The 19,016-nt window shown below is 45.9% G+C and overlaps 1 protein-coding gene across 3 annotated transcripts in view; it reads left to right on the top strand.

The window, feature by feature from the left end:
• sema3aa (sema domain, immunoglobulin domain (Ig), short basic domain, secreted, (semaphorin) 3Aa) overlaps positions 1–6,659 on the top strand; it is a 186,612-nt gene extending 179,953 nt beyond the window's left edge. For all 3 annotated transcript variants that reach the window (XM_062064871.1, XM_062064870.1, XM_062064869.1), the window contains 4 exons: positions 404–561; positions 1,422–1,489; positions 1,578–1,732; positions 4,862–6,659. In XM_062064871.1, the coding sequence (XP_061920855.1) occupies positions 404–561; positions 1,422–1,489; positions 1,578–1,732; positions 4,862–5,545 (1,065 nt within the window). In that variant the 3' untranslated portion in view covers positions 5,546–6,659. The remainder of the gene's footprint in view (positions 1–403; positions 562–1,421; positions 1,490–1,577; positions 1,733–4,861) is intronic.
• The last annotated feature ends 12,357 nt before the right edge of the window (positions 6,660–19,016 follow it).

Here is a 19,016-nt window from a genome sequence, read left to right as displayed (position 1 = left end):
CCTTTGTTAGTTGGAATCTGGGTTTAACGTGGTTAGTGGAGCACCCCCTGGTGTTGTGGTTATGGCGGTCATTTACGTTAAGGAAGTAGTTTGACATGTACTTCGGTATCAGGGAGGTGTAGCGGATTTTATAGACTAGGCTCAGTGCAAGTTGTTTAACTCTGTCCTCCACCTTGAGCCAGCCCACTTTAGAGAAGTGATACAAACAATAATACAAACAATTTTAAAGAGTGAAAATACATCGTCTATTTTTTGCTGCACAGGTGTGATGAAGTGCATCTTTCTTCAGGATGGATAGTGTTGCTAATGTCGTGGTTGTGTAACCTTGTGCTTGAAATGTCCTCAGCAGACATGATTTAAATTTAAATGAAAAAAAGACTAATTATTTGGACTCCTCCCATAGCAACAATTATACCTGGGCTCTTCGCTGGGCGTCTCCCAGATGCCCCTGCACCGCTGCGAGGTGTACGGCAAAGCCTGCGCCGAGTGCTGCCTGGCTCGCGACCCTTACTGCGCCTGGGACGGCGCCGAGTGCTCCAGATACTTCCCCACCGCCAAGAGGTACAGGAGCATGTCCACGTACACGCCTTCATGCTAACCACACGCTAAATTATAGCTGTCGGTCTGACCGCTTCAGTCTGCAGACAGGAGTCGCGAACTCACACACACACACACACACACCCTTAAATTACCGTGGGCTCACACACATCGCAGCTCAGTCGCCCGCAGCACAATTAGTCCAGTGAGCATATAGACGAGGCGGCACGCCCTCCTCCATTCTTCTTGTTCTTCAATTATTTTCCCTCCCACAATGAGAACCAGACAACGGGTTCCCACCCCACGTGTGCTCACACAGGAAGGCGAGCCACAAAAAGGTGTGACATTGTAGGTGGAGCCCCCTCCAAGTTCCACTATTGACTCCTTGACACTAGATTTTTACCTTTTTTGGCACAGGAAATTGCCCCCTTGAAGTCCAGTAATTAGCCTTAAGGGATCCATGTAGCTGGAGGGGACACAAAGGGACCCATTGCCAATGTCAGCCACGATAAATAGGAACAAGGGAAATACTTTAACTGCCCGACGACGACATTTCTCGCTGTTGTCGTTAAAAAAAAGACGACTTTCATCATAACGGCACGTCAGAGGGCACTGAGGGTTGATGGCCGTTAAATTCAGCCTGTTTCCCTCGTTCTTACACAAGTACTTTAACAGTAGGGTGAAGGTTGAGTAGAAAAGGGCTTTTTTTTTATTGAGATCTTGCACTGGGTAACAGTGGCCCCTAGTGTTAGTGAAGGCTTAATGCATCCTTGCGTCAAGACTACAAAAAAAAAAAAAAACAGAAAAATTATTATATGTTACTGATTGTCAAATGTTTTCTCTAAAGCCTTTATTCGACTTAAATTTCACCGTTTTCATGTCAGGCGCACCAGACGTCAGGACATCCGAAATGGAGACCCACTTTCTCAGTGCTCAGACCTTCAGCATCATGGTATTGTTACAACAAACACACACACACACACACACACACTCTCGGAACGACGGCGGCGTTTGCCTGACTCCTACTCGTGTCCGACTAGATGACATGGATGGCGCCGGTGGCGTGGGCGGCGTGGAGGACCGCGTGGTGTACGGCGTGGAGAACAGCAGCATGTTCCTGGAGTGCAGCCCCAAGTCTCAGCGGGCGATCATCTACTGGCAGCTGCAGAGGCCCAACGACGAGCGCAAGCAGGAGGTAAGCTTTTATCATGGTTATGATACAGCACGGTGGAACAGGGGTTAGTGCATGTGCCTCACAATACGAAGGTCCTGAGTAGTCCTGGGTTCAATCCCAGCCTGGGGATCTTTCTGTGTGGAGTTTGCATGTTCTCCCCGTGACTGCGTGGGTTCCCTCCGGGTACTCCGGCTTCCTCCCACCTCCAAAAAACATGCACCTGGGGATAAGTTGATTGGCAACACTAAATTGGACCTAGTGTGTGAATGTGAGTGTGAATGTTGTCTGTCTATCTGTGTTGGCCCTGTGATGAGGTGGCGACTTGTCCAGGGTGTACCCCGCCTTCCGCGCGATTGTAGCTGAGATAGGCTCCAGCGACCCCAAAGGGAATACGCGGTAGAAAATGGATGGATGGATGCATAGAGTCACAGTGTGACACATCACATTAAGACATACTTGCCAACCCTGCCGATTTTCCCGGGAGACTCCCGAATTTCAGTGCCCCTCCCGAAAATCTCCCGGGGCAACCATTCTCCCGAATTTCTCCCGATTTCCACCCGGACAACAATATTGGGGGCGTGCCCTAAAGGCACTGCCTTTAACGTCCTCTACAACCTGTCGTCACGTCCGCTTTTCCTCCATACAAACAGCGTGCCGGCCCAGTCACATTATATATGCGGCTTTTACACACACATTAGTGAATGCAAGGCATACTTGATCAACAGCCATACAGGTCACATTGAGGGTGGCCGTATAAATAACTTTAACGCTGTTACAAATATGCGCCACACTGTGAACCCACACCAAACAAGAATGACAAACACATTTCGGGAGAACATCCGCACCGAAAAAGGGTGGAGTGCCATCTCCGGGTTGGGGAGGAGACCCTGCCCCAAGTGGAGGAGTTCAAGTACCTCGGAGTCTTGTTCACAAGTGAGGGAAGAGTGGATCGTGAGATCGACAGGCGGATCGGTGCGGCGTCTTCAGTAATGCGGACGCTGTGTCGATCCGTTGTGGTGAAGAAGGAGCTGAGCCGGAAGGCAAAGCTCTCAATTTACCGGTCGATTTACGTTCCCATCCTCACCTATGGTCATGAGCTTTGGGTTATGACCGAAAGGACAAGATCACGGGTACAAGCGGACAAAATGAGTTTCCTCCGCCGGGTGGCGGGGCTCTCCCTTAGAGAGAGGGTGAGAAGCTCTGCCATCCGGGGGGAGCTCAAAGTAAAGCCGCTGCTCCTCCACATGGAGAGGAGCCAGATGAGGTGGTTCGGGCATCTGGTCAGGATGTCACCCGAACGCCTCCCTATGGAGGTGTTTAGGGCACGTCCGACCGGTAGGAGGCCACGGGGAAGACCCAGGACACGTTGGGAAGACTATTTCTCCCGGCTGGCCTGGGAACGCCTCGGGATCCCCCGGGAAGAGCTGGACGAAGGGGTTGGGGAGAGGGAAGTCTGGGCTTCCCTGCTTAGGCTGCTGCCCCCGCGACCCGACCTCGGATAAGCGGAAGAAGATGGATGGATGGATCCGCACCGTAACACAACATAAACACAACAGAACAAATACCCAGAACCTCTTGCAGCACTAACTCTTCCGGGACGCTACAATATACACCAGACCTGGGCATTCTGCGGCCCGCGGGCCGCATCCGGCCCTTTGTGCGTCCCTGTCCGGCCCGCGTGAGGCCAATTATAAATTACAAAATAAATTTTAAAAAGTATCTATGTCGAGTGTGCAATACAACGGTGCTGCTTTTGTTTTGAAAATCGTTATTTGTATTACTTCCGTGTGGACGTATGCGTGTGCGTGATTGTGAGTGAATGTGAACAACTGCAATTACAAAATAAAGTTGAAAAAACATCTATGTCCTGCGCGCAATACAACTGTGCTGCTTTTATTTTGAAAAGTATTATTTATGGGCGTGTGTCCGTGTGTAACCTGCGAGTGAAGGTGCACATGCAGCGACAAGTGATGCACGGTTTACATCCGAGACGCCAAAAAGAGAAAAGTTGATGAGGAATGCCGTGTTTTCAACAAGACATGAACTGCAAAGCAACGTCCCCTCACCTAAGGTGCGTGCCTGCGCAATTGCGCACTGTTCAAGCGTCTGCTGCGCGCAGCAAGTATATATGCCGCGCACCAAATCAAATCCCATCTGAATTCTAAACAAAATAAACATATTTATTCTATGTAATTTTGCAATGCAACTTTGAGTGACAGTGACAACAAGCGGCCCTAATGGTGTTCGTCAACACCGTTCAATTGAACACCGTTCAATTATTGTAACGTCTATCGAGATGCTTCGAGGACAGGAATTATATCGATCACTTTATTGAACAAAACTGTTTATATTCGGACATAACCACACCAAAAACATGAGTAAAACAATTCTATCTCGAAAAACTAGTCATTCTCTGCCGTACAAACCAGGCCAAAACCAACTTGTCATCTGTCACCAACACGCATAGCACTAAACCACTGGTGCGTTTAAGGCCACACAAAAAGTCGGACAACTCAAACACCACACAAAGTTACACTATGACTCCTCAGTCATACGTGTGCTTATTTTACTGTCCTTTATTATTAATGTTAATTTATATATATTAGTCATGGAATGCTGTTACACACACTATGTTGAAGTATTACTATTATTATTATTATTATTATTATTTATCTTACGGTATATATCAAAAATAATATTGAGCAAAATTTAATTGAAATATTGTCGATGTGGCCCTCCAGCAGTGCTCGGGTAGCTCATGCGGCCCCCGGTAAAAATTAATTGCCCACCACTGATATATACCCCCCTCTACCACTAAATTAAGTGCATCCGGAAAGTATTCACAGCGCTTCACTTTTTCCACATTTTGTTATATAACACCTACAACCTTATTCCAAAATGGAATGAATACATTTTTGTCCTCAAAATTCCACACGCAACACACACAATAACCCACAATGACAAAGTTAAAAGTTTGGACACCCCTGATCTACTGCATTGTCATTTCCTCCATTATTTGCATGTTGAAATGTCAGCTCTGTGTTTGTATCGTTGTAAGGTCATGTTACATCTTACAGGAAGTGTGATCAAATCATATTTTCAGATCAGATCCATTTGTAATGTGGTTATTTATTTTGCCGTCTTCTCCAGATCAAGCTGGACGACAGACTGCTCCGCACAGACCAAGGCCTGCTCGTCCGCAGTCTGGCCCAGTCCGACACAGGCGTCTACCACTGCCAGGCGGTAGAGCACGGCTTCATCCAGCCTCTCCTGCGCCTCAACCTCCAGGTCATCCCCTCCCAGAAGCTGGGAGACATCCTGCCGGGGCTCCCCGGAGTCGGGGCGGCCCCTCCGGGCAAGCAGCGGCTGTGGTACCGGGATTTCCTGTCTCTCCTGGATCACCCGGACCTCAACAGCGTGGAGGAGTTTTGCGATAGTGTGTGGAAGAAAGAACGCAAGCAGAAGAAGACCAAGGCGCCCAACGCCAACCCGCCGTTGCGGCCCAAATCTGCGGCTCCTAACGCCCAGAGGCAGCAGCAGGCGAGTCCGGCACAGGGAAAAGCGTGGCTCCAGGCTGGAGCGGAGACAGCGGACGCTAACCAGAAAGTGGGCATGCTGAGCGTCCAGGCGCCCAAAAACCAACCCAAGACGCAAAACGGCCAAAAGGGGCAGACCGCCATCGCCCAGGGCGCCGCTCGAGCGGGAGGCCAGCAGCAGCAGCAGCAGCAGCAGCAGCAGCAGCAGCAGGCCGCCAAGTGGAGACGCATGCAGGAGAACAAGAAGGGACGCAACAGGAGGACCCACGAGCTGCAAAGACCTCCGCGTAGCGTTTGAGACCTCGCAAAGGAAGCACAAAGACGGCCGCACGCAAACTAGCACACAACACATCCTGTAGATTGTGTAGGATTCTCTCCTTCAAAGACGTGAAAGGCGGAATAAACTGGAAGAAACTTGTGAGGACACTTTCACTTCCTGTACATAAGCTACGATACGATAAGACACAACAAACTGTGACTTGAATGCTGAAAAGAAGAAGAAGCACATTCAACGATTTTGACTTGAGCATGTGAATCCCCACCTTGGTGACAAAAACTCTTATTTTGAAGAGCCTTCCATGTCTCATTAGAGTATCACATGCAGAGGAAAATAATTGTGCATGTTGTCCATGATTTGATAAGCTGGTTATTTTATGGCATTTTTTCTTTGCATTTTCTTTTTACATTGACTTCCACCACCACCATCGTCTATGTAACTTATTACATTACACTTACTTTGTGTACATACAGTATATACAACAAACTCGCTTCTGTGTATATACAGTACACCTGATCCTTATTTATTGCTCGTTTTTTGTGAAAAGGGTGCATTTATTTTTGATATTATGCTATTTTGGGGGCGTGGTCAGCGTATTACAAGGGGAAACTTTGGACCAACTGACATAGAAATGCAGAATATATATTAAAAAGGCCCAGCAATAATAAGCACAACACTTTTTTTTTTTTTTAATTTCTCATCCTTCACGTGCTTCATGTGTAAGATCACCCCCCCCCCCATCCAAAAAAACTGTTAGCTGTGAATCTGTAAGAAATAGTGCAAAAACTAGTCCGAGGAGAAGACATGTTATATTGCATGTGAATGCTGCCTACAGTAAGTGCATCTTTCTATTGTCTCTTTCGTGTTTTTTGTGTGAGAGCGCCCTGAATGCTACTACTTTTGCTACCAAACACTATGATCATAAATGAGAATATCAAGACATAATAAGCTGGCAAAAAAAGCTGCTGGACAATGAATAATGTTCTTTTTTACATGACACGTGTAGAGAGCATCCACAATTTAGCACAGAAAAATCCATTTTGTGTCTCCTTAATTGAACACTTGAGAGCTGAAAGTGACTGCTGCTGTAAAACACTTCTTTATGGCATGTTGTCCCAATAAAAATCTGTTACAAACTGTGTTTTTCTGCAATACATCTTCATTGCCACCGCTGGATAATCCATGCAAGGGGTGTCTTAACGTTTTCCACTGAGGGCCGCACACTGAAGAATTCAAGCATGAGGGGGCCATTTTGACATTTTTTCATTTTTAAAACCATGACAATACATAGATTTTGTTTTTTAGCCTTTAGGCTCCCCTCAAGTTTTCCCCTTAAAGTCTAAGTTTAAAAATGCAGTTGCATAGTAGGCCTAAGTATTCATTAAAAACAAGGCATATTTTTTATTTTACAAGTATGTGTATCATTTTGGCCACTGTAATATCACACACAGTTTGAACAGAAACACAGTGAGTACAGGAAAATAAAACATTGTATTTAAAATCATCGGCGTACCACTAGATGGAACCCGCTTGCCACTACCACAGTTGGAGAATCAGTGCTCTAGATCAACTTCAGGTCTATCAGTTAATATAAACTTGGGGAAAAAAATGGTGTATGCCCTTTTTGTCAAAGGAACCCCTGTTGCTAATGGCAAAAACAAACTATGCTATATCTTCCCTCCAAAAAAGTAATTTGAGCCTTGAATATGTCAATGATTCATAACAATGATTTTAATTTTTTTTTTTTTATGTTTTTGCAAAAAATAATCCCACAAAAATTTTTGGGGTCCAAAAGGGCCCCACTCATAAACGTATTAAAATAAGTATTATATATTCTATATCAACAAGTGTAAGTATATAAGTCTCTCTCTCACTCTCTCTCTTCATGCCTTTTTGTACATGGCAAACACACAAAATATGCAATATTTCCCCCAAAAATATCTGAAAGTGGAATATTTGAGTAATTGGAGCCCTGAATAGGTCAATTATTCATAATATTGTTATCGATTCATTATTATTCCTTGAGCAATGACAGCTTTAGAGGGGAAAAAACAGCCTGCATGGCAAATGTGTGTTATTTGAGTTAATATTAAAACTTGTTCTTGTTACGTTTCACATGTTTTGTCTTTTATTCCACTTTTATTATGTTTTTTAATGTTTTGTATTTTTTTTATAATATTTTTAGAATGTGCGGCGGGTCTTTAAACAATTAGCTGCCAGCCACAAATGACCCCCGGGGCCACACTTTGGATATTTGCTGGTCTTGCTTTGCCATTTTAGTGCTTTTAGATCTCACAGCTGCCTTTGTGTCAGGTTCAAACACTGATGACATCTAATAATCAGACAAGAAGCAAGGAATCATGCAGAGACAGAGTTCAATTTAGCTCGAGGAGACACGTGTTTTGGGCTGTATTCTAGTTACAGATCCAAACTACGTTCTAAAAGTCAAGTCCTCGCGCCTCCTCTATTTATTTGGAAGGGCCCTATTACATCACTGAAGCTGTCGCTGAGGGAAGGGGGTAATCTTGACAACTCCAGTTAGACACAATATATGATTATAGAATAAATAACAATTATTTGACGCAGGTCATATCGCCTTGTCTCTGCTCTGTCTGCGTCATGGCGGTGTTCAGCCTTAGCAGCCAGCAGGCCAAGTCTGGACACAACACTGATAAAGTCGGTTGGCAATCTTTTGGACTGCCAGCTTTGCACAGATACAAAAATACCACTTCAGCACAATTGACAATAATTTATAGCAATGGCCCTTAAGCATAAAGTTAGTGTGATAATATATACATAATTATTCTAACACTTTGACACAGTCGACCACACAATTCTTTTAGAGTGCCTGAGAGACTGTGTGGGTGTCAGGGGGACTGCACTGGAGTGGTTCAGATCCTACCTGTCTGAGAGGTCCTTCTCTGTCAGGCTGGGGGGACGCCACCTCTTCTTCTGCTCCGCTTTACTGTGGTGTCCCCCAGGGATCTATTCTGGGCCCCATCCTGGCATGGAGTGTCTTGTCATTTTTATGCAGACGACTGCCAAATTTACATGCCGAGTTCAAAAGGCCACGCCCCCCTGACATCCCTGTCTATGTGACGTCAAGGCTTGGTTATCCCCAGATTTTTTAAATAATGAATGAGGGGAAAAACGGAAATTTTAGTTTTTGGTCCGGCCCTCATTGACTTGGGGCCATTGCAAAACGATGTGCGTCCCAAAGTCACCAGCCTTGGCGTACGTCACTGTAGACAGTGATTTTAAACTTGACAAACAAGTCAATGGCATTTTAAAATCGTGTTTTTATCATCTTTGTCTTTTAGCAAAAGTAAAACCGTTTTAATCTTTTAACCTTTTGGAACAAGTCGTGCATGCTTTTATTTCAAGTCGCCTGGACTACTGCAATGCACTTTATGCTGGCGTTAGCCAAAAAGCGATAGAAAATGGATGGATTGCCAAAAAGCTCTCTCTCGGTTGCAGTTAGTCCAGAACGCGGCAGCACAACTTTTAACAGGGGCCAGGAAACGCGAGCATATAACCCCAATTCTTGAGACTTTGCACTGGCTCCCTTTTCACTTTGGAATAGATTTAAAAATGTTGCTGTTTGGTTAAAGCTTTGCATGGACTGGCACCTCATTATATCTTGGACCTCATCCAAAATTACACTCCTGCGTGCGCTTATGAGGTCCGAGAGCCCAAGACGAGACTTAAAACCAGGGGAGACAGGGCCTTCTCTGTGGTCGGCCCTAAGCTCTGGAACACTCTGCCCCTCCATGTTCCAACTGCTCCCACAGTGGAGTGTTTTAAGTCTCATCTTAACCTCTTAAGGCCCAAGCTGTTTGTTTACATGATTTGTTTATTTCTCTTTGCTATTTGGACTTATTGGACACTAATTAGAATAAAAACAAAAAAATCATCTTTTTATATGATGTACTTAGTCCATAAGTACACAAACGTGTACTTGATGTGTAGTGACATGCAAATTTTTATTTTTACACTTTTTTTTTCCAAATTCCATTGTATGTTATACTCTTCTGACACCACCGGATGGCAGTATAAGTGTCCATATGTCGGCATAAGACCCCAATTCAGTAGTGTACACAATTTTGGAAATAAGAGATACAAGGTGCTATCCACGCATGTGGCCACTAAGGCTAGGATAAGACCCACTTTTATTCTCTGGCTTTTAACACTATGTGAGTTTTGTGGTCATCTGTGTTTTTTAAATTTTATTTCTATTTATTGTTTTCATTGGTTTTACCTTTTTACCTTTTAAAATTGTTTTTAATCATATTTATTTTTATTTTGTTTTTATATTGGTTTTATATTTATTTATTTTGTTTTTATTCAGTCATTGGTGGAGCTAAGGGTAGTATTTGAATCTTGTTTTTAATATTTTTGTGCAGCACTTTGGAAACATTTTTGTTGTTTAAATGTGGCTATATAAATGTGCTATTTAAATAAAGTGGATTGGATTGTTTTAACCCGTGTCGCAACAGTGCCACTCACAGGAAGGAAGGTGAACTACACACAAGTGAGTACAGCACTGTATCTCAGAGGTTTCCGAGCTGGGGGCAGATTTTAAAGTGTGACATGGTGGGTTTGGAAAATGTTTGATGGTTAATATTGCTGTAATATTAATTTATAATTCTATGCTTACGCCTGTGTGTAATTTATGTAACTTTCTGTTTTGTAGCGATTATTAGCCAATGCTAATGTTGTCGTTAGCATTGGCTCGAGCAGAGTGAGGCACTTAAAAGTTCGCTTTAGAGACACTTTTATGTTGAATACATTATTTTAAGCACATATCATTCGTTTTAGTAACCTATTCGCAACAGTAGAAATAAAAAAAACAGCATTGTGGCTATAACTGTTACCACCGCCTTGTCACTAATTTTAGTAGATTAAGAAAGTAGTGTGTATATTTTCCCAAAGAAAGTAGGGGTAAATAAGTAAAATAATGTTAATTACGACACGGTGAGTGTAATATTTGGAGACTATAATAAATAAATTGTGTGTCTATGGCTAAAACGACACGGAATGCAATATGCAACGTTTTACAAACGTGACGATGCTCGTTTTATCCACCAGAGGGCAGTGTTGCGTCTCTAATAGCAAGTTCTTTAAATACAAAAGTATAAATAACAATAAAGGCCACAATTCCAAAGGGAGACACAGTTGCGCGTTCAATCAATGCTTTTCTTGGGCTGAAGTGTTTCAAGTGTGGCAATCATGCCTCTCTCCCCTCTCAAGATGCACACTTGTTGAGAATATGATGTTCTTGCTACCATGGCAACCGTCCTTGAACGTCCCTTGAGACTCTATATGTGTACTACGGGGGACACCCACGCTTTTATAAACATTGTTAAATAAAACGTAGGATTTTTTGATGCAGTTCTCAGTGGATCGTTCAAAGAATACTAAAATTAAGTGGCAATTCCAATGTGATGCTGCCCCCTGTTGGGCGAAGCTTTACATCACCTAGCAAAGGACATGAGTTTATGTTGATAATTGTGCGCAAAAACTGAGTGATAATATTCACTTGTGTTTCTATTCAAAGTTTCCTTCTTTCTATGAACACCAAATGATTGATGTAAATCCTCAAGTGATGTGGTAATGCGGAGGTCTGCAGGTGAGTGGCAGTTACTGAGGAAACCATGGCAACCAGTAGGGGGAGGAGAGAGCAGAGCTCCTTGATGGGAGATTGTTTTTTTTTATCAAGATTACCTTTTTTATTTCATTTTTAAGACTTTACACACAAAGTAAGGGTGTTCAAACTGTGGCCAACACTTTGTATTTTTATTGGTCATATTCTGATTTTTTTTAAAAAGAAGTAATAATTACAGTACAGAACATTACGTACACATTGAAAACATAAAGATAAGGGGGAAAAGTTTGATAATAATATATTTATAAATATATATATATATATATATGCATTATTTTCTACTATATAATATTTATTGTGAATAATAATGACAGCGATAGAACATGTGATGGAATTTTGTTATTTGGAGTCATGCATCAGTTGCAAGAAAAATTAAGAAAAAAATACCCCCCCAATTTCTGGATACACACAACATTTTATGATTTCTTTCCTAGTTTAGTAGTTCTTGCCTGCTGAAAGGGGTAGTTGCCCAATTTATCCACTAGGTAGCACAAGTATGCTCTAATTTAGTGGTTCTTAACCATCGGGTCAGGGCCCATTGTTGGGCCATTAGCAATCCCTAGAGGACTGCGAAAAAATATCTGTTTCTCAGCTGTGGCCTATATGGGCCACGGCGGTACTTAGTTGTAATACACTTTTCCACCACGTGTGGCAGTAATAATAATATTAAACAGAAGAAGTCTGGAGCTGAAGTCATAGAGAAGTTTCTTAAGTGCAAAAATTATGACAAAAATGGTAAAGCTGTATTTGCATTTGTCCTTATTTTTTATTGACACATAAATTAATATATTTGTAATAATATTCTTAGATTTTTTAATTTGAACACTAACTGTATGTACATTTCTTTTTCATCAGTTTTACGAGTCCCTTCTTTTGCAGTATATTTAATTAGTATTTATTTTGTAATCAGCCTGACTTAAACCTTGATAATAATCTCTGTATCTTTTGACAAGATTGTAAACTGTAAGTAGGTTAGATATAATTATTGGGTACGATTAAAATTAAGAGTAAGATTACTAAATTAATGTTAATATTTGATTGGGTTAAAAACTCCTGCTACAATTGTGCTTTTATCTGCTAGTGTGTTGATTAAAATGCATGAGGAAACCAAGATAATGTCCTGGGGGGTACACCCGTGCATGCATTTATTTAAAATGTGTACTTTAAAAGTGACATTGGATTGAAAATTGGAGCGGAGAAAAAAACACATGTTGTCCTTTTTAGAGAGTTAGATTGTTAGCGTGACAAGGTGTGTGCGTGTGTTTTTAACGGCGTGACTCACCCGCGTCACGTCTCCCCTCTCAGCCCCTCGCCGTGCAGCGATGATGACGCACCTCTGCAGTAACAACAGGTAGGTGGCGTTAATTATTCATGAAGTTTGCCAAAAGGGGATGGTATTTGAAGCCATCCTGCCTCACTCATTCTTGAATGCGTGTGCGTGTGAGTGCGTGTGCGTGTGTTTTACGTCCTCTTCCTCAGTGTGGGCCAATCGGAGGGCAGCACAGCATCCACCATGAGTGAGTCAGCGTGGAAAAGAAGGAGATATTTCACTGGTAAGGTTTTTTTTTTAATCACTTATAGAAGTTTACAACTCATATTCACATTTTTACAATACATCGAATATTATAAAAATGTATAAATAAGTTTTTAACCCACTCTATAAAGGCCTACTGAAATGAATTTGGACCTGTAACTACATGGTTAATGCTGTGCCGCCTGTCGAAGCCTAGCAATGCTGTTGCTAACGACGCCATTGAAGCTAACTTAGCTACGGGACCTCGTCAGAGCTATGATAAAAACATTAGCGCTCCACCTACGCCAGCCCTCATCTTCTCATCAACACCCGTGCTCACCTGCGTTCCAGCGATCGACGGCGCGACAAAGGACTTCACCCGATCATCGATGCGGTCGGCGGCTAGCGTCGGATAGCGTGTCTGCTATCCAAGTCAAAGTCCTCCTGGTTGTGTTGCTGCAGCCAGCCGCTAATACACCGATCCCACCTACAGCTTTCTTCTTTGCAGTCTCCATTGTTCATTAAACATATTGCAAAAGATTCACCAACACAGATGTCCAGAATACTGTGGAATTTTGCGATGAAAACAGAGCTGTTTGTATTGGGATACAATGTGTCTGAATACTTCCGTTTCAACCATCGACGTCACGCACAAACGTCATTATACATAGACGTTTTCAACCGGAAGTTTCGCGGGAAATTTTAAATTGCACTTTATAAGTTAACCCGGCTGTATTGGCATGTGTTGCAATGTTAAGATTTCATCATTGATATATAAACTATCAGACTGCGTGGTCGGTAGTAGTGGGTTTCAGTAGGCCTTTAAATAAGGGTACCAACAAGTGAGGATTCGCTGTATTAGCACCTGTTGATCATTGCAGTCAATAGAGTCATCAAATCAATAATATGCAATGTTAGATATCCCAGTAAGATAACATCTATGGAATAACTGCAGTGAGTGTACAAGGAGACCGATTACAGCTAAAGAGGATTAGCAACACTTCCTGTGTTTGTACGTTTTGGTCTGGCGTCAAGTGTTTGTGTTTATTCTGCGTTGGTGAAAAACAAGAAGAGGCAAGGCCACCTCTCCCCCTCCCTTACTGGGACTTTAAAGGTATTTTTAGTGTCGCACGCTGTCCGGCCAGGAGCAATTGGCGGTGGCGAGAGGTTGGAATTAGGCGCTAATCAGGATGAGGGAGTCTCAGTGGGAATCACTCGCACATTCTGCTCACAGATAACCATTGTGTCCTCTGTGGGGACATCCAGGTATGTGATTTACTCGCTTCTTGGCCTGTTGCTTTTTTTAAATGCAAGTTTGGCTTCTCTTTCAGTAGAAATGTCTTCTCTTGCTATTCAAATTTAATGAACAGTGCTGTGCTCTGTTTGTTATCCGGTTACCAGAGTCGAGTTACATGTGTTGGCCATGGCTGTACAGTGTTTTACACAGGACTGCCATCTATGTGTGGCGCTGGGTTCCGGGGAGCTGATGGCATCATTGCATAATTAATAGGGATGTCCGATAATGGCTTTTTGCCGATATCCGATATTGTCCAACTCTTAATTACCGATACCGATATCAACCGATACCGCTATATATACAGTCGTGGAATTAACACATTATTATGTGTGATGGTACCGGGTAGAAGGAGACGGCACTGAGGCTGGGAGAGCGTTTAGCCTGGGGCGTATTTATTCAAAAGGAAAATTCTATATTTCTATATAAATATATATATATATATATTATTATATATATATATATATATATAATTTACATAATATATTATATTGTATAATATATTATGATATTATATTACATATTATATATTATATTATATATATCAATATATGTATATATCAGATGTGTATGTAACCAAACAGGAAATGAGTGTCAGACTATGTGTAGAAGTTAACTGGAGGGTTTTACCGTAAGTGTTGGAGGTGCGTGTTGAGAGGAGCGGTGCTGTCAGACAAGGGCAAGGCAGGCAGGGTTTGTCCAGGGGCGGAAGCGTGGTCGGGAGGAAGGAGAGAGTCGTCGTAGTCCGGGGGCAAGCGAGGAGTCGAGAACCAGGAAGCACGAGGAAGACAGGGAAGATCCAGGAGCGCACGACACACAGCGTGACTCGGGGACGCACACAGGGAGCTGCGGGGTGAGGGAGGACACGACAATTAGCGCAGGGAACAAAACACAGATCAAGATCAAAAAGGCAACTAGGAAGCTGGAGACGAGCTTACGGTACGATGTACAGATTGCTACGTTCTGGCAAAGGATCTCTGGTGGCGGTTGTTTAAGTAGCCGTCCCTCTCATCAGTGCCGGGTGTGTTGATTGAAGATGGAACGCAGCTGCCTGCAGCAGCTTGAGTGACGCGCGCGCTAGCGCGCTTGGAGGTGCGCTCAGCGCGGCTCCCAGATGATTGCGCACTAGTGTGCGTCTGGGCCGTGACAGTACCCCCCACCTCATGCGAGACTCCAGACGAGCTACGGGGTGCATCCGGGTTGGCATGGTAAAAATCTTCTAGAAGAGAGGGGTCCCCGAGGTAGGAGGCCGGCACCCAGGATCGGTCCTCCGGTCCATAGCCTTCCCAGTCGACCAGGTAGACCAACCCTCTACCCTGCCGACGAACCCTGAGGATCTCCTTAACTGTCCAAACCCGATCACCGCTATTGAGGACCCTGGGAGGAGGGGGGGCAGGGGTGGGGGGTGAGAGAGGGCTGATAGACACAGGCTTGATTTGGGACACATGAAAACTTGGGTGGATCTTCATGGAAGATGGGAGAGAGAGACGAACAGCAGCAGGGTTGACAATGGCGTTGATGGGGAAAGGTCCCACGTAGCGGGGTGCCAATTTAGAGGACTGTACCTTGAGGTGGAGGTCCTTGGCCCGTAACATCACCTGCTGCCCGGGCTGATAGGAGGGTGCCGGGATGCGGTGCCGGTCGGCGCTGCGGCGCATCCTGTCCGATGTCTTCACTAAGGCAGCCCGAGCAGTCCTCCAAATGGTCTGGAAGCGTTTAAGGTGGGCCCGGGTGGAAGGTACCGCTGCCTCGACCTCTTGCTGTAAAAACATGGGTGGTTGGTAGCCTAGAGAGCACTCGAAAGGGGACATACCTGTGGCGGAACTGGTCCTGGAGTTAAAGGCATACTCCACCCAGGGTATGTATTTGCTCCAGTGAGAGGGTTGGCGGGCGGCGACGCAGCGGAGCATTGTCTCTAACCCCTGGTTGGCTCTCTCTGCTTGCCCGTTACTCTGTGGGTGATATCCAGAGGTGAGGCTGACCGTTTCCCCAATTCCCTTGCAGAATGACTGCCACACACAGGAGGTGAACTGGGGGCCACGGTCAGAAAGGATGTCCTGGGGGATGCCGTGGAGTCTGACCACATGTCGGATGAGTAAATCGGCAGTCTCAGCTGCGGAGGGAAGCTTGGGGTGGGGGACAAAATGTGCAGCCTTGGAGAATCTATCAATTATGGTTAGAATAGTGGTATTACCTTGGGAGGCGGGGAATCCGGTCACAAAATCCAGAGCAATGTGAGACCAGGGTCGACCAGGAATAGGTAGGGGGTGTAAGAGTCCCGCCGGAGGGCTGTGGGAAGCCTTGTTGCGGGCACACGTGGAACAAGCGGCGATGAACTCTCTGGTGTCTGTCTCCATAGATGGCCACCAGAATGAGCGCCGGATAAATGATAGCGATTGGTGGACCCCCGGGTGGCAAGCGAAGATACTGGAGTGACCCCAGTCCAGTACCTTGGATCGAAGGTCAGGTGGAACAAACAGTCTGTTGGGGGGTCCACCACCCGGTCCCGGGTTCACGAGGAGTGCCGCTTTTACCAGTGCCTCGATCTCCCAGGTGACCATCCCCACCACCCGGGCAGGGGGAAGAATGGGTTCCGCTGAGTGTGTGCTGACGGTCTCCACCGAGAACTGTCTGGAGAGGGCATCAGCCTTTGTATTGCGGGAGCCTGGTCTGAATGAGAGCGTGTAGTCAAATCTACTAAAAGATTGTGTCCATCGTGCCTGACGGTCATTAAGTCTCTTGGCAGAGCGAATATGGATGAGGTTGCGATGATCGGTGAGTACCAGGAACGGATGTTTTGCCCCCTCCAGCCAGTGTCTCCACTCAGTTAGGGCGTCGTGTACTGCCAGCAGTTCCCGATTTCCTGCGTCGTAGTTGCGCTCCGATGTTGTGAGTCTTCTGGAAAAAAATGCACATGGATGCAGGACATTATTCTCTCGGGCACGCTGGGAGAGTACTGCCCCGATACCCGAATCTGATGCGTCCACCTCGACGATAAATGGACAATCAGGATCGGGGTGGACGAGCACAGGTGCGGAGGTGAAGCTCCTCTTCAGCCCCTGGAAGGAGACACTGGCTTCCTTGGTCCATTGAAATGGGATGAGGGTGGAAGTGAGGTTATGGAGAGGAGCGGCCACCTTACTGAAGTCCTTTATGAAGCGGCGGTAGAATCCTGCGAAGCCCAGAAAGCGTCTCAACTCCGTCCATGTGGAGGGCTGTGGCCACTCCAGTACTGCTTCGACCTTCTTGGGGTCCGCCTTGATGTGTCCCTTTTGTATAATGTTACCAAGAAAGTTAACTGAAGAATTGTGGAACTCACATTTCTCGGCCTTGACGAACAGGCGGTTCTCCAGTAGACGCTGCAGGACCAGTCGGACATGCTGTTGGTGTTCCTGTAGGGTTTTAGAAAATATAAGAATGTCATCAAGGTACACCACCACAAACTGGTCCAACATGTCCCGCAGTACGTCGTTGATCAGAGCCTGGAAAACCGCCGGGGCGTTTGTCAGGCCGAAGGGCATTACCCTGTACTCGAAGTGGCCCAGGTGCGTATTGAAGGCTGTCTTCCATTCGTCCCCCTTCCTGATGCGTACCAGGTGGTACACGTTGCGGAGATCCAATTTACTGAAAACTGTGGCGGGTGCGAGTGGCTCGAAGGAAGAACTCAGGAGGGGGAGGGGGTATCTGTTCTTGATCGTGATGTTATTTAGTTAGCGGTAGTCAATACAGGGGCGTAGAGATCCGTCCTTCTTGCCCACAAAGAAGAATCCTGCTGCCACCGGGGACTTAGAGGGAGTAATGATGCCGGAGGCAAGAGAGTCCGAAAAGTAGTCCTGCATGGCCTTCTTCTCGGGCAGGGACAGATTGTATAGACGGCTAGATGGGAGGACAGCATTGGGAACTAAGTCTATGGAGCAATCATATGGTCGATGCGGGGGAAGGGAGAGTGCCTGTTCCTTGTTGAAGACCGCGGCAAGGTCATGATAGACGTGGGGAACATTAGAGAGGTCTGTGGGGGGTAAGGTGGCCTTGGGACTGCCACTCGGGGGGACTGCGGATCCAAGGCAGTTAGCGTGGCATGTAGGGCTCCAGGCCAGGATCTTGCCTGTAGACCAGGCAATGTGGGGATCGTGCTTGCAGAGCCAAGAGCGACCAAGGACCAGGGGGGCAATGGGGGCATCCAGAACCCAGAGACTAATGGTCTCAGTGTGGTTCCCTGAGAGGGTAAGTAAAAGGGGTTCCGTCCGGTGGGTTATGGGACCGAGGGGGTGTCCGTCCAGGGCTTGAGCCGGTAGGGGGGCCTCAAGGGGTAGAAGCTGTATACCAGCCTGTTGTGCGAACTCCCGATCCATAAGACTGTCGTCCGCTCCAGAATCCAAGTAGGCCCCGATGGTTAAGTTCTTGGAGTTCCAAGATAAAGTTGCTGGGAAGAGGATGCCTGGATTCTTCCGCTTGTGGGGAACGGACGTATGGCTCACCAGGATTCTCCTGACTAGTGAGCCTTGTCTTTTGGCCGTATCGGGCAGTTCCTAATCTCATGACCTGCCACCCCGCAGTAGAGACAGAGGTGTTGCCCGAAGCGCCTCTCCCGTTCTTCGGCTGCCAGGCGGGATCTGCCTAGCTGCATGGGATCATCCGTGCCGGTGGCCCCAGGGGCCGATAGTGGTGGCCACATGACAGCGGGTGTTCTGGTGCGAGCACTTGGGCTTGACCTGCTGTGCGCTCGCTCTGCAGCTCGCTCTGCAGCTCGCTCGATTAGTCTTTGGTCCATCTGGAGAGCGAGGTCAATTAAGGCCCGGTAGGACGTAGGTCGGTCCCGAAGAAGTCCGTCCTTCACTGAGTCACTGAGCTCGCGTCGGTACGCGCTCTGGAGTGCCTTGTCCCCCCACCCGCTGTCAGCTGCGAGGGTGCGAAACTCCAGGGTGTAATCAGCAACGGAGCGGGATCCCTGCTGAATGGAGTGGAGGTGGGAGGCGGCATCCCCCCCCCGTCCACTGGGTGGTCAAAAACAGCCCGGAAC

This window comes from Entelurus aequoreus, linkage group LG12 (assembly GCF_033978785.1).
Source record: "Entelurus aequoreus isolate RoL-2023_Sb linkage group LG12, RoL_Eaeq_v1.1, whole genome shotgun sequence".
Classification (NCBI taxonomy): Eukaryota; Metazoa; Chordata; class Actinopteri; order Syngnathiformes; family Syngnathidae; genus Entelurus; species Entelurus aequoreus.
Note: the sequence above shows the minus strand (reverse complement) of the source record. Positions and strands in the feature narration are given on the sequence as shown.